This window comes from Amphibalanus amphitrite, unplaced genomic scaffold, assembly GCF_019059575.1.
Source record: "Amphibalanus amphitrite isolate SeventyFive unplaced genomic scaffold, NRLGWU_Aamphi_draft 002179F_arrow, whole genome shotgun sequence".
Classification (NCBI taxonomy): Eukaryota; Metazoa; Arthropoda; class Thecostraca; order Balanomorpha; family Balanidae; genus Amphibalanus; species Amphibalanus amphitrite.
This window is the reverse complement of record NW_024883672.1, coordinates 26190-42715: the sequence shown is the minus strand read 5'-3', so window position 1 is coordinate 42715 and position 16526 is coordinate 26190. Positions and strand designations below refer to the sequence as shown.

Sequence of the window (16526 nt, the reverse complement as noted above, 5' to 3'; positions counted from 1 at the left end):
GTTCCCGAGATAGCCGTTGGCAGTTTCCAAAATGTTGAAATAGTGGACATTTGACCTTTGGTGACCTCTGGTGACCTGACCTTTGACCTGACCCAAAAAATGACCGAAGTGTTTTCGTCCTTATTTTGGACGTTCTTTCGACTGCCGCTTACCGCGTGTCACTACGTGGCCCAGGAGCCGAGTTAGAAGGGGGGTGTTCAGACACACCCCCCCCCCCCCCGGCCCGACGCGGAATCTGAGAGCACCGGCCCGGCGCGGGCTAGTATATTTATTGCATTAGTTACTGAATCTTTGCTTAATTATTGAATGCTTCTGTGTTTTTTTAGTGTCAGGCTCAAATTTGAAAATAAGATAGCCTATCTATGTAAGCCATCAAATCTTTTCAGAAATTTTGTGACAGAAGTTAATGTTAGACTTATAATGCCTTTGGTGCTTGAGTTCCGAGCTCGATACAACATCGGCAGAGATATATCAGATGATGAAGAATATGACTGACCGTTTGCTAGTGAGGGAGATGATAACATTTCCTCTATTGGTAAGTTAAAATTATAATTTATATACCCTACCTTTCTGACTGTCATCAGCCACCTAAGACAAAATTAGGAAGTCATCTACATCCATTTTGTGTTTTTGAGGCGAGCTAATGTCCCACAATGCAGTGTTCGCCATGGGCCGGGCCAGCCCAATGGGCCATGGGCTGGGCTGGGCTACGGGCTGGGCTGGGCCCTAAAATATGAAGGATCGATGGGCTGTGGATGGGCTGGGCCAAAAAATGTAAAGTGGAGTCAGGGGTTACATAGGTTATACATAGCTTATTACTGTGCAGTGTGCAAGACTCAAAAACGAGTTAATAAAGCACGCATGCAATGTCCATTGTGCATGCTGCTCGCAAAATGTTGTTTTTTGCTACATTTGGATACCTATGTGTAGTCAATAGTTTTTAAATCCATTCATTTTTGACGGGCTGGGCCGGGCTGGGCTTTGACACTTTTACCATGAATGGGCTCGGGCTGGGCCGGGCTGTGAACCCATGGGCCTGGGCTGGGCTGGGCTGGGATTTTGCGGCCCGTGGCGAACACTGCCACAATGAGACTTATAACAGTGGGCTTAAAAAAACTGATGTTTAAACTGATGCCAAAGAGAACGTCTTCGCTGCTGTTTCCAACTCATTCTGTGAGGAGCCACTTTTCATCTAAGAAAATTTGGTCAGAGCCACCAAAACCATTTTTACCCGCCCTGATTTTAGGGGGGGGGGCGAAACGGTCCCCCACCTACGGATGGTAGGGTCCGCCGATAGCCCTACGGGGCGCGGGTTAAGCGACGTTCCTAGTGACGTTCCATGGCCGTATTGAGGATTAAAATTTTGGCTTACCCACTCTCGAATGAGATTATCAATGATCAGTTTAGGGATAACGCACTGCTTGCGATCCCAAGTCCCACCGTTATTTCGGTTTTGCAATAATCACAACTGTTTGTACCAACCCTGACTCGCCACTAGTTGCTCCGACGAGGCATAATCCTATTTACCGTTGTTACACAAGAGCCACAACTTGTCCGCCACTGGAGAGGCTTCAGTAGCCCAGTGAGCGCCCACAACTCTGACGAACACAATGGAACGAAAACAGAAACCGTTCCGTTCGCAATTGTAAATCGGATTTCAAATACAAGTATTGTTTTCTTTTTATTTCAGTCCTCACTCATTTCCAACAATGTTATGGCCAACCGTCCACTTGTTTTTGCTTAACTCAATATTGCATTTTGCCTTTTCAACCTATTATCCGTCTGCTTAGCGATCATTTTGGCGATCAAATATCTGCCCACTTTTCTTTGTTTTTTGATGTCATTTTATACTATAAATATAGCAGTCGTGTTATGCTTCCCATCCATAATTAATATATTCAGTGCGCATGCTCTACATTTGCAGGAATAGCAGTATCATCGAATTTATCCAACGCTTATCATCATTCTTTGGCTTCTGCCCTTCTTCCTCGATAGCACCTCCCCGTGGGCCGTGGAAACTACGGAGCTGTCACATGGACGTGTCATTCTGATAGCATATTTTGTTTGCGTGTCTGTACGCATGGGTAACGCCTTTTAGGCTCTCAGTGAGCCTCTGTGCCTCTATGAGCCTCTGTTAGGTCTATCTCTCTGGGTCTCTATGGGCCTCTTTGTGGGCCTCTGTGGGTCTCTGGATGGTTTTCCAGGGTCGTGTCGGCCAGGTGCCAGGCGCTGGCCTCGCGGCGGCCACTCATTAACGACCCGATCGATAGACAGAGTAGCACGAGGAGGGCGAGGGAACGGACACACCGGGGAAAGGTACAGGCGGACAGGGGAGGAGAGGGGGATGGATGGAGAAGGAGGAAAGGGAAGGAGCGTATTGGTTTGAAAGGTATGTACAGCGGGACAGGAGAGGGGACAAGCATGAGAAAGCACGAAACTGATTAAAATAAATGGGGAAAACAGAAGAAGGAGAAAAATAAAACCAAACAAAAATAGAAATAGTTCGACCATAAACACAGTTGCACAAAATTGATATTACATACATGCTATCCAAAAAAAAATCATCCGATTTTGATTGAACTCAAATCCCCACCCAGTAATTTATGAACATAAAAACAATAGCATAAATGGATGGTGTTACTTTTTCAAAGCACAAACCATCATCTTGACTCAGTTACGTGGCACTGGTAGCCAAATATTCCCACAATGTCTGGTCTATATTTCCACAATATTCCCACAGCCCCCAAACATCTTTGACACAGCTTCCAAAGCACACCGCCCCCATTAGATCCCGCCATCTCGGGTTTCCTCGCCGGCCGGAGGACCTCTCTGCCAGCACAGCACGGGCAGAGTGCTGGGTCTGCCGTGTTGGAGGGCAGAGAGAGAGAGACATCAAACAAAGCCAGTGAGACGCCGTGTCGGGTGACCGCCCCCGGGGCATTCGGCGCCGGGAAAACCTGGGGGACAGGGAGTACGTGATGGATCAACGTGCGGGGAATTATACACACCGCGTGTGCGGAGAGAGCTTTGGACACATCTGAGGGACGTGATGTTACAGAATAATGTAAATGGACACGCAGCGCGTTATTTCATATATTAAATAATAATTCCAAAGTAAGACTACGCTAACAAATATCACTAACATATTTCGCAACAAAACTTGTGGCCAACGCTTCACCTAAAAGAGTAGCCAGCTCTCACAATATCAGCAACTTGTTTTTCTTCCTGCAATGCTTATCACCTTTTTGTATAACAACCCCATAAGTACCATTCACATATCCTATGGGACCACTTCCCCACAACCACCTCCCCTCCATCAAACACTCGCCACATCCTGGCATATTTTCCTCCCCACACACAGCGCCTGACCACTTCCCCATCGGAAGCACCCCCGGCCATTTCCCGCGAGAAGACGTGGCAATTTCGCGGCGCGGACGTTTAGCGATTCCTTTTGGCGTCTGCGACAAATCGAGCAGAGGGGTGCAGTGACAAACGAGCATAAGGCCGGACCAGCGAGTCGCTGATGAATGGTGATAACCCACGCTGCCGTGTGATGAGGCTATCGGGGCTGGGAGGGGAGGGAAGGGGAGGGGAACGTGAGAATTCCCCGGGCCAGATCGAGTGGTAAATGGCTGGAGTAGAGCGTGTAATGTTGCGGAAAACCGCACATGTGTTAGGGTAGGGACTTGACGAGAATTAGAGAGATAAGAGATTAGGATAGCTCGATTAGACTGAACTAATATGGTGGTTGTTAATCAGCCAAGGGATCTTCGTCTTAGTTATGTGCCGTCCGCGGGACTTGAGAAGGCTGAATAATGCTGGTACGAGTTAGCTACTTTAGGTAGACATTTTTTGAGTTATTATATGTAGGAAATAAGAACAAGCCATGAAATATCAGCGTAATAAATCACTCGCAAAAGAATTGCTATACACTCCTTGCACTGATCGCACCACTCTCTGTTGTGCCTAGTAACACTGACCGTGTTCGCTAGCTCATACAACTGCGGATCATGTTCATGAATACAGACGGCCACCAATGACGTTTGTTTTCGCCCACTCGGATACAAACTACGCCCAATGAGAACCCCCTCTGTATGCATTGACTGTAGCACGGCCGGTACTTTAGCGGAACGGGCCACACTGGACTGAGATCAGCCGCGCGATTGTCTCTTCTTCATATGACGTCAAAAGGCAACGAATCCTGTTTCAATAGCGAGGCCGAGGGTCGAGCTAGGACGCATGGTTTTCAGTAACCTAGTTTCCCCCTGTTGCTATGACAACGCAAAGAGTCAATAGCAACATTTGGTCATCGATCATTACCTTGGATCATTACAAGGGTGCATAAATAATTGGCCTACACGTGTACGCGATAGAATCGGGATCCTTGAACCTATGTGATCGACAAACATCTTAGACCAGTACCTAGGGCTGAAAAGGCAAAGGGCAATTTAAGATGTCAACAAAATGAACAGCAACGGATGATAATCTAGAGACCTTAACCGGCACGGCAACAAGGAAACAAGCACAAAGCATTAGACGTTTCCGTAGCATTGTCAATGATGAGGTGAGGAACACTTCAATTTACTTCAAATTTCTAAACCATAAGCTTTCCTGTCCTCACTATATCCGCAAAGCTGATAACAGCGCCAACTCTGTGCCAAGACGATTACCTTCAATTATCTTCAAGTATCTAAAACTATCTACAGCAAATCATAGCTAAGTCTTTGCACCGACTTTCCCACCGCCACTCCAATCAATGCCTGGAATGTCACACAAAATACAACATGATATTCGCGTACTCAAATAACGAAGAAGAAAAAAATCTAAGCAAATCAATCAAAAAAAAAAAACGATAAAACCTACGATTCCCTTTCATCATCAAAGATGCACTGTGTCATCGCTAACATCGCTTTGTCGTCGCTCTAGACGCTTGGTACCGCGTCGTCCGGTGCGTCGTATAGCGGTTCATGACGCATCGTCGTCAAAACCGGCGCGGTGTGTCATTCATGACGCGGCGCGACGATATCGACGCTGGCGTGTGTCGAGTGACGCCCGGCGCCTCCGTCGGTGCGTACCTGGCCCCCTAGTCACCACCTCCTCCCCCTTCTCTGTCGCCAGATACCGACGGCAGACGCACGTGCGGCTCACTCGACACACGCCAGCGCTCACCGGTCATGCTGCTCAGCGACTCCTGACCTCGGTGACCCACCCCGACCCCGCGGAGAACCTCGGAGAATAGCAGGTCACTGGGACGGACCTCGACGGCACCCTGGCGGGCGACACAGCCACGGAGGATCACCAGAAAGGACAAGAAAGTCACGACCAGTCACGGCGACATCTTCAAAAAGGGCAGCGGTTATCAACGCTATCCGAGTCATCATCTTAGAAAAACGGAACCCAACAAACAACCACCACACTGCACACAACTCCGCTAGCAAATCTCCAACAACATTTGTCGCATCGCGGAAACATCTTCTACTGCTGTCTCAGTGACGTCATCCGAGCTCAAGAGCCCTCAAAGACCGGAGGTCGAGCACCTCTGAAGCACGTCGTATTGATTTAAAACCGGCGGCCGACAAGCCGCGCTCTGTAGGGCTCTTGGGCACGTCTCGAGTCTCTTGAGAGCTCGTCGGGAGGTGGGTACGACGCTCTGCCCACTAGGAAACGTGCGGTATCTTCCTGAATCGCTCCGTGCTATCTCCGCGACCCGGAACAGCCCCGCAGTCCCGCATCTCTCGGGCGTAGGCACGCCACAAGAAGCGTCCGTGTTTGTGCTGACTGAAGAGCTTCAGCAGCGCCGTCACCATGCCGAGAATTCCAGTTGTCGGCATTGACGCCGCCGAAATCGTCCACTGGTGTAACGCCAAGCTGGACCAGATCGATGTCCGTCTTCAGGATGGTCATGCGCAGAGGAAGCTGGTGCTGGTTATCGTCAGCATCGCGCTCCTGTTGGACAACATGTTGTACATGGTCATCGTTCCCATCATACCAGACTACCTACGCCGAATCGGTATCTGGGACACACACATTGAGGGCGGTCAGAAAATCTACGCCAACGTCTGGCAAGCCAACAGCACGGGAAACTACTCCGTGAAGACGGTCAGCAAGATCATCAACGGTGTCACGGTGTATGAGAACGAGGACGCCGCGATAGGATTCCTGTTTGCTTCCAAGGCCATCATTCAGCTAATGGTGAATCCCTTCTCGGGTGCTATCATCGATCGCATCGGTTACGACGTCCCGATGACCATCGGTCTGCTCATCATGTTCTTCAGTACGGCGCTGTTTGCCTGCGGGCGCAGCTACGGCGTCCTGTTCTTCGCCAGAAGTCTGCAAGGAGTCGGCTCGGCGTTTGCAGACACCTCTGGTCTCGCCATGATCGCCGATCGATACACGGAAGAGTCTGAGCGTACAAGAGCGCTGGGCATCGCCCTGGCGTTCATCAGCTTCGGATGTCTGGTCGCACCACCGTTCGGAGGCCTGCTGTACGAGTTCTGTGGCAAAGAACTTCCGTTCCTTCTTCTAGCCCTCGTCTCATTCGCTGACGCGATCATGTTACGCCTCGTGATGAGACCCATCAAGAAACAGCAAGTCGCCGCCGGCTACACCATGCCCCAAGGCACGCCGATCTGGCGTCTGTTCGCTGATCCGTACATCGCTCTTTGCGCCGGAGCACTGATGATGTCGAACGTATCGCTAGCTTTCCTGGAGCCCACCATCAGTGTCTGGATGATGGACCACATGGACGACGTCCAAGAGTGGCAGCTGGGGATGATCTGGCTGCCGGCGTTCTTCCCTCACGTCGCCGGTGTCGTGTTGACGGTGAAGATGGCAGCGATGTACCCGCAGTACCAGTGGGCGATGGCCGCTGGCGGTCTCGCGCTGGAAGGTGTCAGCTGTCTGTTCATCCCGTTTGCCACCAACTACTGGGTGATGATGCTGCCCATCTCGACCATCTGCTTCGGAATAGCGTTGATTGACACGGCCCTGCTCCCGATGCTGGGTCTTCTTGTCGACACACGTCACGTCAGCGTTTACGGCAGTATCTACGCCATCGCCGACATCTCCTATAGCATGGCGTACGCCTTCGGCCCCATCATCGCCGGCAACTTGGTCAACTCTGTCGGCTTCACGGGTCTCAACATCGGCATCGCGGTGTCGAACGTCATCTACGCTCCGCTTCTCTACATCCTGTGCTACTGGAACAAGCAGCAGATGCAGCGTCAGGGAGAAACCGAACAGATCAACATGGCCGACCACCCGACGGAATACAAATCCTACTCGGCCCTGGAGGATGACAATAGCATCCAGGGAGACAAGTATGCGATGGAAGAAACACAGCTGGATGGACAGTATCAGGCCGGCTTCGGACAGAACGGCAGTTACGCACAGCACCAGCAGCAGTATCAACAACCTCAGTATCAGCAACCGCCGCAATACCAGCAGCCACAACAGTACCAGCAACCACAGCAGTACCAGCAACCTCAACAACAGTATATCCACCAACAGCAGGTGCCGGCCAACGGGCACGCGCCACAGCCTCCGGCGCGGCCGCCTGCGCCCAGGCAGGAGTCGATCGGCAACTCCAATGCCAACCCCTTCCGGCCTCCCGCCTCCAACCCGTTCCGAGCAGGAGACGCGAATCCGTTCCGTGGAGGAGCGCCTCCCACCTAGTGGTGACCCGGTGAACTAGAAACTATCAAACTCTGGTGAATGCGTGAGAGTGAGTGTAAGTGGCTGCTAGGTAAGATTGAGAGAACTTGGAAGTTTATGTGCGAGTGTGTAACTGTTGTGAGGCGTCGATCTCGTTAATGCTGCGATGTTTTGTGCTAAAACGTCGCAGCTATTCCATTGTTGATCGTCTGTGAAGTTCGTTCGTGCGATGTCCGGCCGATGGACTCCGTAAGCCGTATTTCCGCGCCGGTAACTTGAAGCGACAACACACACACCGCATACAGCAGCCTCTGCATACAAACGAGGTAACCGCGATACCCAACGCCCCAGCGATCAAAGCCAATAACCGTCCGCGCGTGTGGTCACCCTGGCAACCAAAACCAAGCCGCCCCGCGGGCCCGCTCCCTCGCGCCAAAGTCCTCAGCAAACAATCCCGTACCAATCTGGCGGCCTCTCTACCTGCTCTTGGCAGTGCTCAGCACAACTCGGAGGGGCTCGGTTAAGCCAAACGGCGTAATTGGGTGTTTGCTGGCCTAACGAGACCCGCTATAATTGGACTCGCCTTTATTGGAGGTACACGAGGGGTATGGCACGTGCGCACAGACGCTAACGATGCTAACGAGAACACTCGGACCGGGCGACTGGCGGCCCGTGCGCCGACCAGAGAGCTAACAAAAGTCGGGGAGCGGCAAACTGTGCGCCGAGTTAGTAATTGGGAGATGGTGCTTTTTGTTTATTTCATTTTTTTGTAGTCAGCCGGATCAAAGTCGTTAGAAATGTTTTCTTTTAATGATCTCTAACTTCGAGCTCTAAGGATAGGGACTTGATTACCTCTGGTCTTTTATTGATTTATCGATCACCCCGCCAAGCTAATCCCAAACAAACCCTACCTACTTGGTGAAGTGGTAGGTCAAATTAGCTAACCAGCAAACTGACTATCTCGTGTAAAAACACACAATTTTCGACAGTTCCGAAGCAACTAATAATCAGCATCAACTATACAGACTTAGACCATCACGTTTTGTAACTATCTGTCATCGTTCGGAAAATCCAAAGTTACACGTGAACTAAATTTACCTTCTTATCAGTTGAAAATTTCCATTTAACTCGCAGTCCAACATCACTTATTGGATCTCTTATCACAACCTGCCCGATGACACTACCTACAGAGGACGCATCATTTCCTGCATTCCCCCTCCCCTTCCCTCAGTTCTAGGTCACCCTTTCTGCCCTCTTCCATCGTCGACGGCGACGCGTCCCATTGTTGGTACGGCGTCGGCGTCTGTTCCGCTCTCACCATCGATCATCGTCCCCTGTGTGTCGGCGGTGCCGAAACAGGGGAACGTCCCAGGTGGCCGCCGCCACTCAGACCGTCAGTTCTCATCAGACGGTGACGGTCCGGACGCGCGAGCAGGAATTGGCACGCGTGAAGCGACTGTGATGAAATCAGTGACGCGCGGGGAAATCATTGGCGCGCATGAGACAGTGGTTGGCGAGCTTTTAAATTACAGGTAACAATTATATATGGAGAATGTTTGGGCAGACAATTTTCCATAGCTTTTTCATTACAGTTAGCGGTTTGATTTGAAACATGACAAAAATGATGCCTTTTTATAGATGATGATAGCATTCGTCGGCAAAAATCGAGGAGCATCTAACTATGATCAGCAACTTTCAGCTTAATTTCTTCCGCTTAAAAATGTTTACGATGAAAAGTGCTCGCTCTTAAACAAAAGGAACGCCTCATATTTAATGTCACACACCTAATCCAAAATGCTAATCCATGCCAAGCCTCATCCCACCACCAAATGATACCAAAAATAACGTGCAACAATTCCCACACCCCTTCCAATTTCGTGTGAGCTCTTGAATAAAATCAGGGACAAACGCCAGAGGACATTAACCTCACCATAAGTAACCCCCCTTTGACGCTCAGAATGAGATGATTGCACAGAGCATCGCTAGAGTATCTGGTCAGATAGGTGCGGTCAGATATCGACCGGGTATCTAGCCGAATAGATACCGTCAGCACGGGCATTTTGAAGATTCAACGAGCAATAAGTGGTAATGGAATCGATTCTGTTTCAGTGGCGCGTCAACAATGGTGATGTGTGATATCACGCCATATGTCGTCATTTCCACGTGACATCATACTCTTGCTAAACCGTCACAGGTTTTGTAGATATGAGTGAGTGTATGGATGCGTGCTAGTCATTCGTTTCAGCATTGAATATATATAACAAGTGTTTATTGGAGATGAGTTAAGCTTTTAGTGAATAAGACGACGGCAAGGGGCATTTTTAGTTGTGTGGTGATGCATTGCACAGTGCACAATTAGGTAATTTAAAATTATAATATCGAAGAAAAGTGTCCAAATTGTAATGGTTTTTATATTTATCTAATCTGAATACCGTTCAACTCTTGTCATCCTTACTTCTTTATTTCTTTTGGTCGAAGCTTCTAGATGAAAACTTTCCGACAGTTCATGAAAATACCTAGCAAAGTTTCTTACTAATGAAAACCTTTAAAAAATATAGATTATATGTTTGCACTAGTCACAACAGCTGCACAGGCATAGGACCAAGCTAGTACATAATCTACACTAACAGCGCGAGTTGAGAAACTATAATGCATGCTGAATGATTGACGAAGATAAGATATAGGCTTTCTCCGCCGCGTATTATGGGCTAGTGTTGTTGTATTCATTGTGTAAATCTGCGTCAAGTGTTGTACATATCGACAATGTTATTCGCTACGGTTCGAAAGATCTATGTGTTAGTGATACAGTGTCAATTATGTGCGTTTGTAAACGTCTTACATGAGTCAATGTGAAACAGTGTGGCGACTTACCTGTTCACATTGGGTGCAAATTCGAGGGATGGTTTCAAGATGAAAACACGATCGATGCTTTTAGAAGTGGGAAACAAAAATGGAACACGTGACAAACCCACTTGAGTCATTTTTCAAATTACGTGACGAATTTGCGTCAAATATGAACGGTATTCAGTCCCACATACATATCAAGAATGATACATATCAATGTAACTGTAAATAGGTGATATTGCCATGCGTGCTCATATGCGTCGTGTCAGGATGTGTAATATTGGTTCATTGTCAATGCTAGTTTATTTGCACAATATGAACAGAGCCACCTAGTCACTTCCCAACGGTTCTAAAATTAGAAACTTTTATGTTTTACTCATCTCTGTGCAATACATAATTTGTAACAATGTGCAATATATTAATATCATAGTGTGCAGCCTAGCTGTAATTTGTAAAGGCAAGCTGTCGACTTAAGATGCATATCATTTGACATATCCCTTTTACAATAGTGTACCACACAAGGCGTAAACAAATTTGGGTGTTCGTTTGGAGGCAAACATAATGCGACCAATTGCATACACGCAGCCGACAAATTTTGTTTGTCACATCACTGTTTGCTGCTCGTTGTAGATTCACTGCACGCGCGGTTCGCACAAATCCCAAAAGGTGCGGTTGTCTGTGCTGTATTGTCACGTGATTGTACATCGGTTTCGATGTATTTATCTGTGCTTGTGTGAGATAGAAGCTGTAGTAGATTGTGTGTTTGAGCGAAGGTGTAAAAAATGTGGTGTGATTACGGAGTGATATAAATGGAGTGAAATAATTATCGAGCCGGAGAGCCAGGAGGAGAGAGAAAATATGAGAAAATAGAGAAAGAGAGATAGAGAGAAAGACAGAAAATAAGAGAGCGAAAATGGGGAGAATGACTGCTTGTTCTGTAATTACGGCATTTTATAGTGATGTTACGCGGTACTCGCATGTCTCTGAACATCGGATTCAGAGTAATTATCGCACACTGTGGCTATGTAATCGCTCGGCTTTTCGATTGGTTCAGGAACTAGCGCAAGTGTTTGAAGAGCCGGTTTTAGAAGCGTGAATGACTGAGTCATGTTTTTGTCTCATGCTAGTAGTTTAGAAGGTGCGTGTCAGATTGAATGAGGTATTTGTGCGTTATTGTTTTCAGTGAGGGCGGAGATGTTCTGTGATTTCGGTTGAGTTTTGTGGTACCTATCGTGTTTGTTGAGTAGTAAATACAGTGTCTTAATGGAAACTGCGTCTGTGTGTCATTAAAAATGACGGAAGATGACAGAAAAATGATGTAGGAGGGTGGTGAAGGTGTATCTAAGTCATTCATCTACATCAGGCTGAACCCTATTTATTGCACGTGCAGGGCACTGAATAGAGGACCGTCTTTCCTAGAGGTGATGATAATGTAAAATCAGCTTAGAGTATGGTGTAGTTGCAAATTGACCAATACACATTTTTAGATAACATTTTAGGTAAACCATGTTATCATAGCATTAACCCGCGCACCGACTTCGTACCGACGGGGGGGGGGGCGGATGACCGCCCCCCCTGAGATCTCGAGAACGAAGCAAGATAGCGACAAGCGGTAAACGATAGCGACAAGCGGTAAACGGCATCGGATACGCACGGTCAAGATCTACAATTTTTACTAAGGTCATTTTCAGGTCAGGTCAAAGGTGACGTCACAGGGGTCGAAAAAGTCAAAATGGCGGCGCTAGATATGGAGAGAGTTTTTCTCGAATAACTTTCGAATTAGTCAAGATAGGAACAAACTAAGGGCATCATCGTGATCCTCTCGTCAATCCGCATCGAATGATATATATGTTGACCTCAAAAGGTCAAGGTCAAAGGTTGACCTCAGGTCACGTGACCTCGAGGTCATCATGTATATCATTCGATGCGTCTGGACGAGCTGAACACAATGAGACCATCCACGCGTCTGTATCTTGTTCCTGTACGGAGTTATTGGCCAAAAACCTTTGGTGACCTTTGATGACGTCACATGACCTCACAGCTGCCCAACAGCAAAACAGACCTCAAGGTAGTGAAGGTTGATCGTATATGAAGTCATGTATGGTATATGGGGCCATTCCGACCCGTTTTAGTGGTAAAAACAGGGAGTTGATTTTTCCCCCATTGACTTATAATGGGGAGGTCGCGAAATTGACCTGACCTTAGGTCACCGATATCAAAATTCCGAGATATACAAATTGTAGCTACTAATGACCTAATAACATCCTGCGACTTTCAAATGCCTCCGACATCTACTGTAGCTCTGGCACGGTGACAAAGTTGCAAAAAAGTGACTTGAGGTTGGGTCATTCAAAGTGACCTGGTGACCTGACCTTGAAAGGTAGGAGGTTCAAACTTGCACACCATGTGTAAAATTGATGAGGGAATAGTCATACGAAATTTGGCGGCGCTACGCGCCGCGGTTTTCCCGCTATTCGCGAAAAACCTCAGGGGGGGCGGATATCCGCCCCCCGTCGGTGCGCGGGTTAACAACGTTCTCCGCAGGAAGTGAGAGCCCGGTTCAGGAAGTGAGAGCCCGGTTCAAGCCCCGGTGCGGGCGGTCACATTTAGCTCCTACGTGTAATGGCGTGCGTGTCTGTGGCAGGGGCCGCACAGAAGCCAGGTAACGTGAGTGAGCGAAGGGGACCGTGTCCAGACGTCAGGGCACGTTAAACGTTCGGACAAAAATTCTGCCATACAACTGGAATTGCGCGATCGGGTGGTGGGGTCAGGGTCAGCACAACAAGCTATGCTTAGTGCGGGCTCTGATTCCTCAAATCCGCCCATTCAGCCATTCGGACTAAATTTATAAAAAAAAGTATTCACGGGAGGTGCCCACTGATCTACTGTGCAATGCATAATGCCACAATTACGCAATGTTACTTCGCATCTGTATAACTTTGCGCAACGTACACCTAACGATTGCAAAGCTGAATTTAAATGTTAAAATATGCAGAATGCACACACTCCGTTGCAAATCTCGTATTTCATTTGACTTATTCATTAAACGCATAGCGGTTAAGTGCATGTTGAAGTTCACTACAAAGCAGGTAAAGAACAGGAGCTATAGCTCTGCATTGATATCTGTGCCACACATATGTATGTATGTACATGAAAATTCAACCCGTTGTTGCCAAGTAGGTAGATGCTGAATGTGTACAGGGAGTTGAGCATTGTCGTAAACTTTTATCAGAACAACAAACCACGCATGTTCGGCTGAACATTTGGAATCAACTTCCCAGCTAAATCTTCGAGTTAAAACTGATTCAGCATCATCGATCACGTCTACAGTAAACCTTCGAACAAGTCATAGAAGGTTTTAGCGTGTTCCACACCATTAGCGAACTAGGCCACCAACTAAGCGACACACACGCACGCACCCACCATTTACCCACCATGCAGACAGCGCAGTCTCACGACCATTTTGTTTTGTCCATTCCTCGACCGCAGCTGCCCGCTGAAATCCATTGGCACGCTGGATAACAGTTTTTGAGACGAGGAATTACTTCCTCGCGAGGTAGTCGCATTAGAGCGTGTGCAATTGAGAGGAAGGGCAACTCTCCGATGCCTCCTTGCGCCATACCGATACTGTCCGTGAGCGGGCCAGTGGTGTTCAAACTCACTCCGTTAGATCACACCCCGACTGACCGCCTAACTATGCACATATCTCGCGGGTTGTAGCGGTCGGATTTGCCCCTATGAAAGTTAGTAAATTTGCGGCTATATCTTCTTCGTCTTAAGCTTTTAAGGGTTGACGATGCGATCGATTTATTCATGCACATGCCTGTCATGATCCTCTAAAATGGCTTCATCGTATATCGATTAGTTTTTTAGATATAGCCGGAAATGTAAAAAGGCAAAACCTACCGCTTAAACCTGCGAGAGCCGTCCGTATAATTGGCTACCGAGCCCGTCTTACCGGATCTACGTAACGGCTCTAGCATACTTGCTTGCTCGTGTGGTAATAGTGCTAGAGGTTAACGGGTCAGTGGTGTCCGATCTCAACCCTTCCAATCACACCCTGAACTCTGTAAAACCTAAAGGCCATACTCTCTTTCACCGAAACCTATCCCTAATTCGACTCACTCTGCTGACTCCACGCCACAACTCTAGTCCAGCACCTACCACACCTGCATTCCCCCCTCCACCCCTTCACCTTCCCCACCCTCACCCCTCCTTCGACCGAGACCTAGTGCCACCTTCGACCCTCCCCACCGCACCCACCCCCTCCCCCACCGGCCGCGGCCCAACGTCGGTCCCGAATCAATACCACCAGGTAGTGGCCAGACGTCAATACCACACCCCGCAGCGGACGGTATCGTCGAAACCGACACCGAATCGTCGACGTCGACAGGGTCATCGTCGGCGCCGACGGCAGCGGAGTCGATGGACTAGTGACCGGGTCCGTTTCGGGTCAGCGTGGTGAGACCCAGAATTAGAGACGAGCTGACTGCGACAGACGTGCTAAACTTGTCCGGTGGCTAAATAGGCTAGCCTTGCGAGTAAGGACGGAATTAGAAAGTGGTTAAATGGAGGAAGTCTGGGGATAGTAGGTCTGTTTTTGGTGTAAGGTGTGCCGAAGGTTCACAACGCGAGCGGAGCTGGTCATCGCCTGGAATGGTCGAAATTGCTGAAAACGGTCGGAACGTGCATGAATATTGAATGTCATGCAGAACCTCGAATATGCGATTGGAAGTACCTGATATGGAGCTAGGTTGGTTTCAGTGATCGTAGCTCACTTCTAGTCTGCAATGATGGCTTTATAATGTAAATGTGCTCATATAGCAGAAAATGGGAGAAGGTGTGTATCTTTTATTTGTGACATGTGATAGGCCATCAATATCATATTTCTACATATTCCTCTTAGCGGTAAACAAGCCAGTAGCTCTGAAAATAAAACCTCCAGCTACCTGCCAGACTCTTCAGCTAAAATGTGCCAAAACCTTCAGCTGAATCTTTCTCAGTAGTTCATGCAAACCATCGCTGTGGGGTTTCACAGGTGGAAACCAGCCAAAACTCACTTCCCACCACCGGCGGAGGCTCATTACCATCAGAGTCAATTTACAAGTAGCCGAGCCGTGCCGGAACGAAAAGTTTTCCCATCAATTTCCGCCAAACTGACAACCCTCTCCCGGAGGCGTCACTCACTCTAATCAACGTGCTAATGACATAGCCAAAAGATGCAAACACTCTTCAAACGGAGCTGCATTGCAAGACACGCTGACAACTCTGATGGTTTCCTAGGCCGAGTGGAAATATACAATTATGTAAGTATGTATCCAGTTTGGTTTGTCTGTTTTCAAAAGCGAAGATGCACAGGTTCGGCCAGCCATGAGAGTCGCCTATAACATCACTCTAATGACAAATGTTTCCACTGCCAAACAACTCAACCTGTCTCATCTAGACAACTTAAAAGATTCATGTTCCAACAACACGGCTCAAATTACCAAACATTTTGCAGAACAAATGCGCAGCAATGCTACCAAACTCCCGGCGAAAATTGTCGCATTTATCGTTCTGGGCTGACACTGGTGTGATCCGTTTCCAATTGTAAGCCATTGGCGAAAACAGCCAGCGTGATGGTTCGACAAGCCATCAGGACTACCGATGGACCAAATCGAACTGAATCGAACCGAATCGATAGCAAGTGCCCCATGGCGCCAGGTGGAACATGCGGTTAGAACAATGCGGTACAAAGTATGCCCGAGGGGTGAATGTCGGCCTTGTCGGGGCGGGGGATATAGAGGATGGAAAGGGAATGTACGGGACAGAACGGGACGGAAAGGAAGTGGGATCTTCGGTCGACGGTAGATCATTACTCAGATCAAGTAACTGGACTATGCTGCTGCTATCTGAAATACATGTGGTTTTACACACCTACTTAACCCGCGCCCCGTTGGGCTCTGCCGAGCAACGCGCCCCGTTGGGGGGGGGAGCATTTTGGCCCCCCCCCCCTAAGATCTCGAGAACCACGCAACCTAGCAACAAGC

General features: G+C 48.4%; 1 protein-coding gene across 1 annotated transcript; it reads left to right on the top strand.

Annotated features, from left to right (window-relative positions):
• The first annotated feature begins 4328 nt into the window (after window positions 1–4328).
• On the top strand, window positions 4329–11767 carry LOC122376519 (vesicular acetylcholine transporter-like). The gene is made up of 2 exons (XM_043356413.1): window positions 4329–4564; window positions 5119–11767. Exon 2 carries the CDS (start codon window positions 5806–5808, stop codon window positions 7672–7674), a length of 1869 nt encoding a protein of 622 aa, XP_043212348.1. The 5' UTR covers window positions 4329–4564; window positions 5119–5805; the 3' UTR covers window positions 7675–11767.
• Window positions 11768–16526: the final 4759 nt, after the last annotated feature.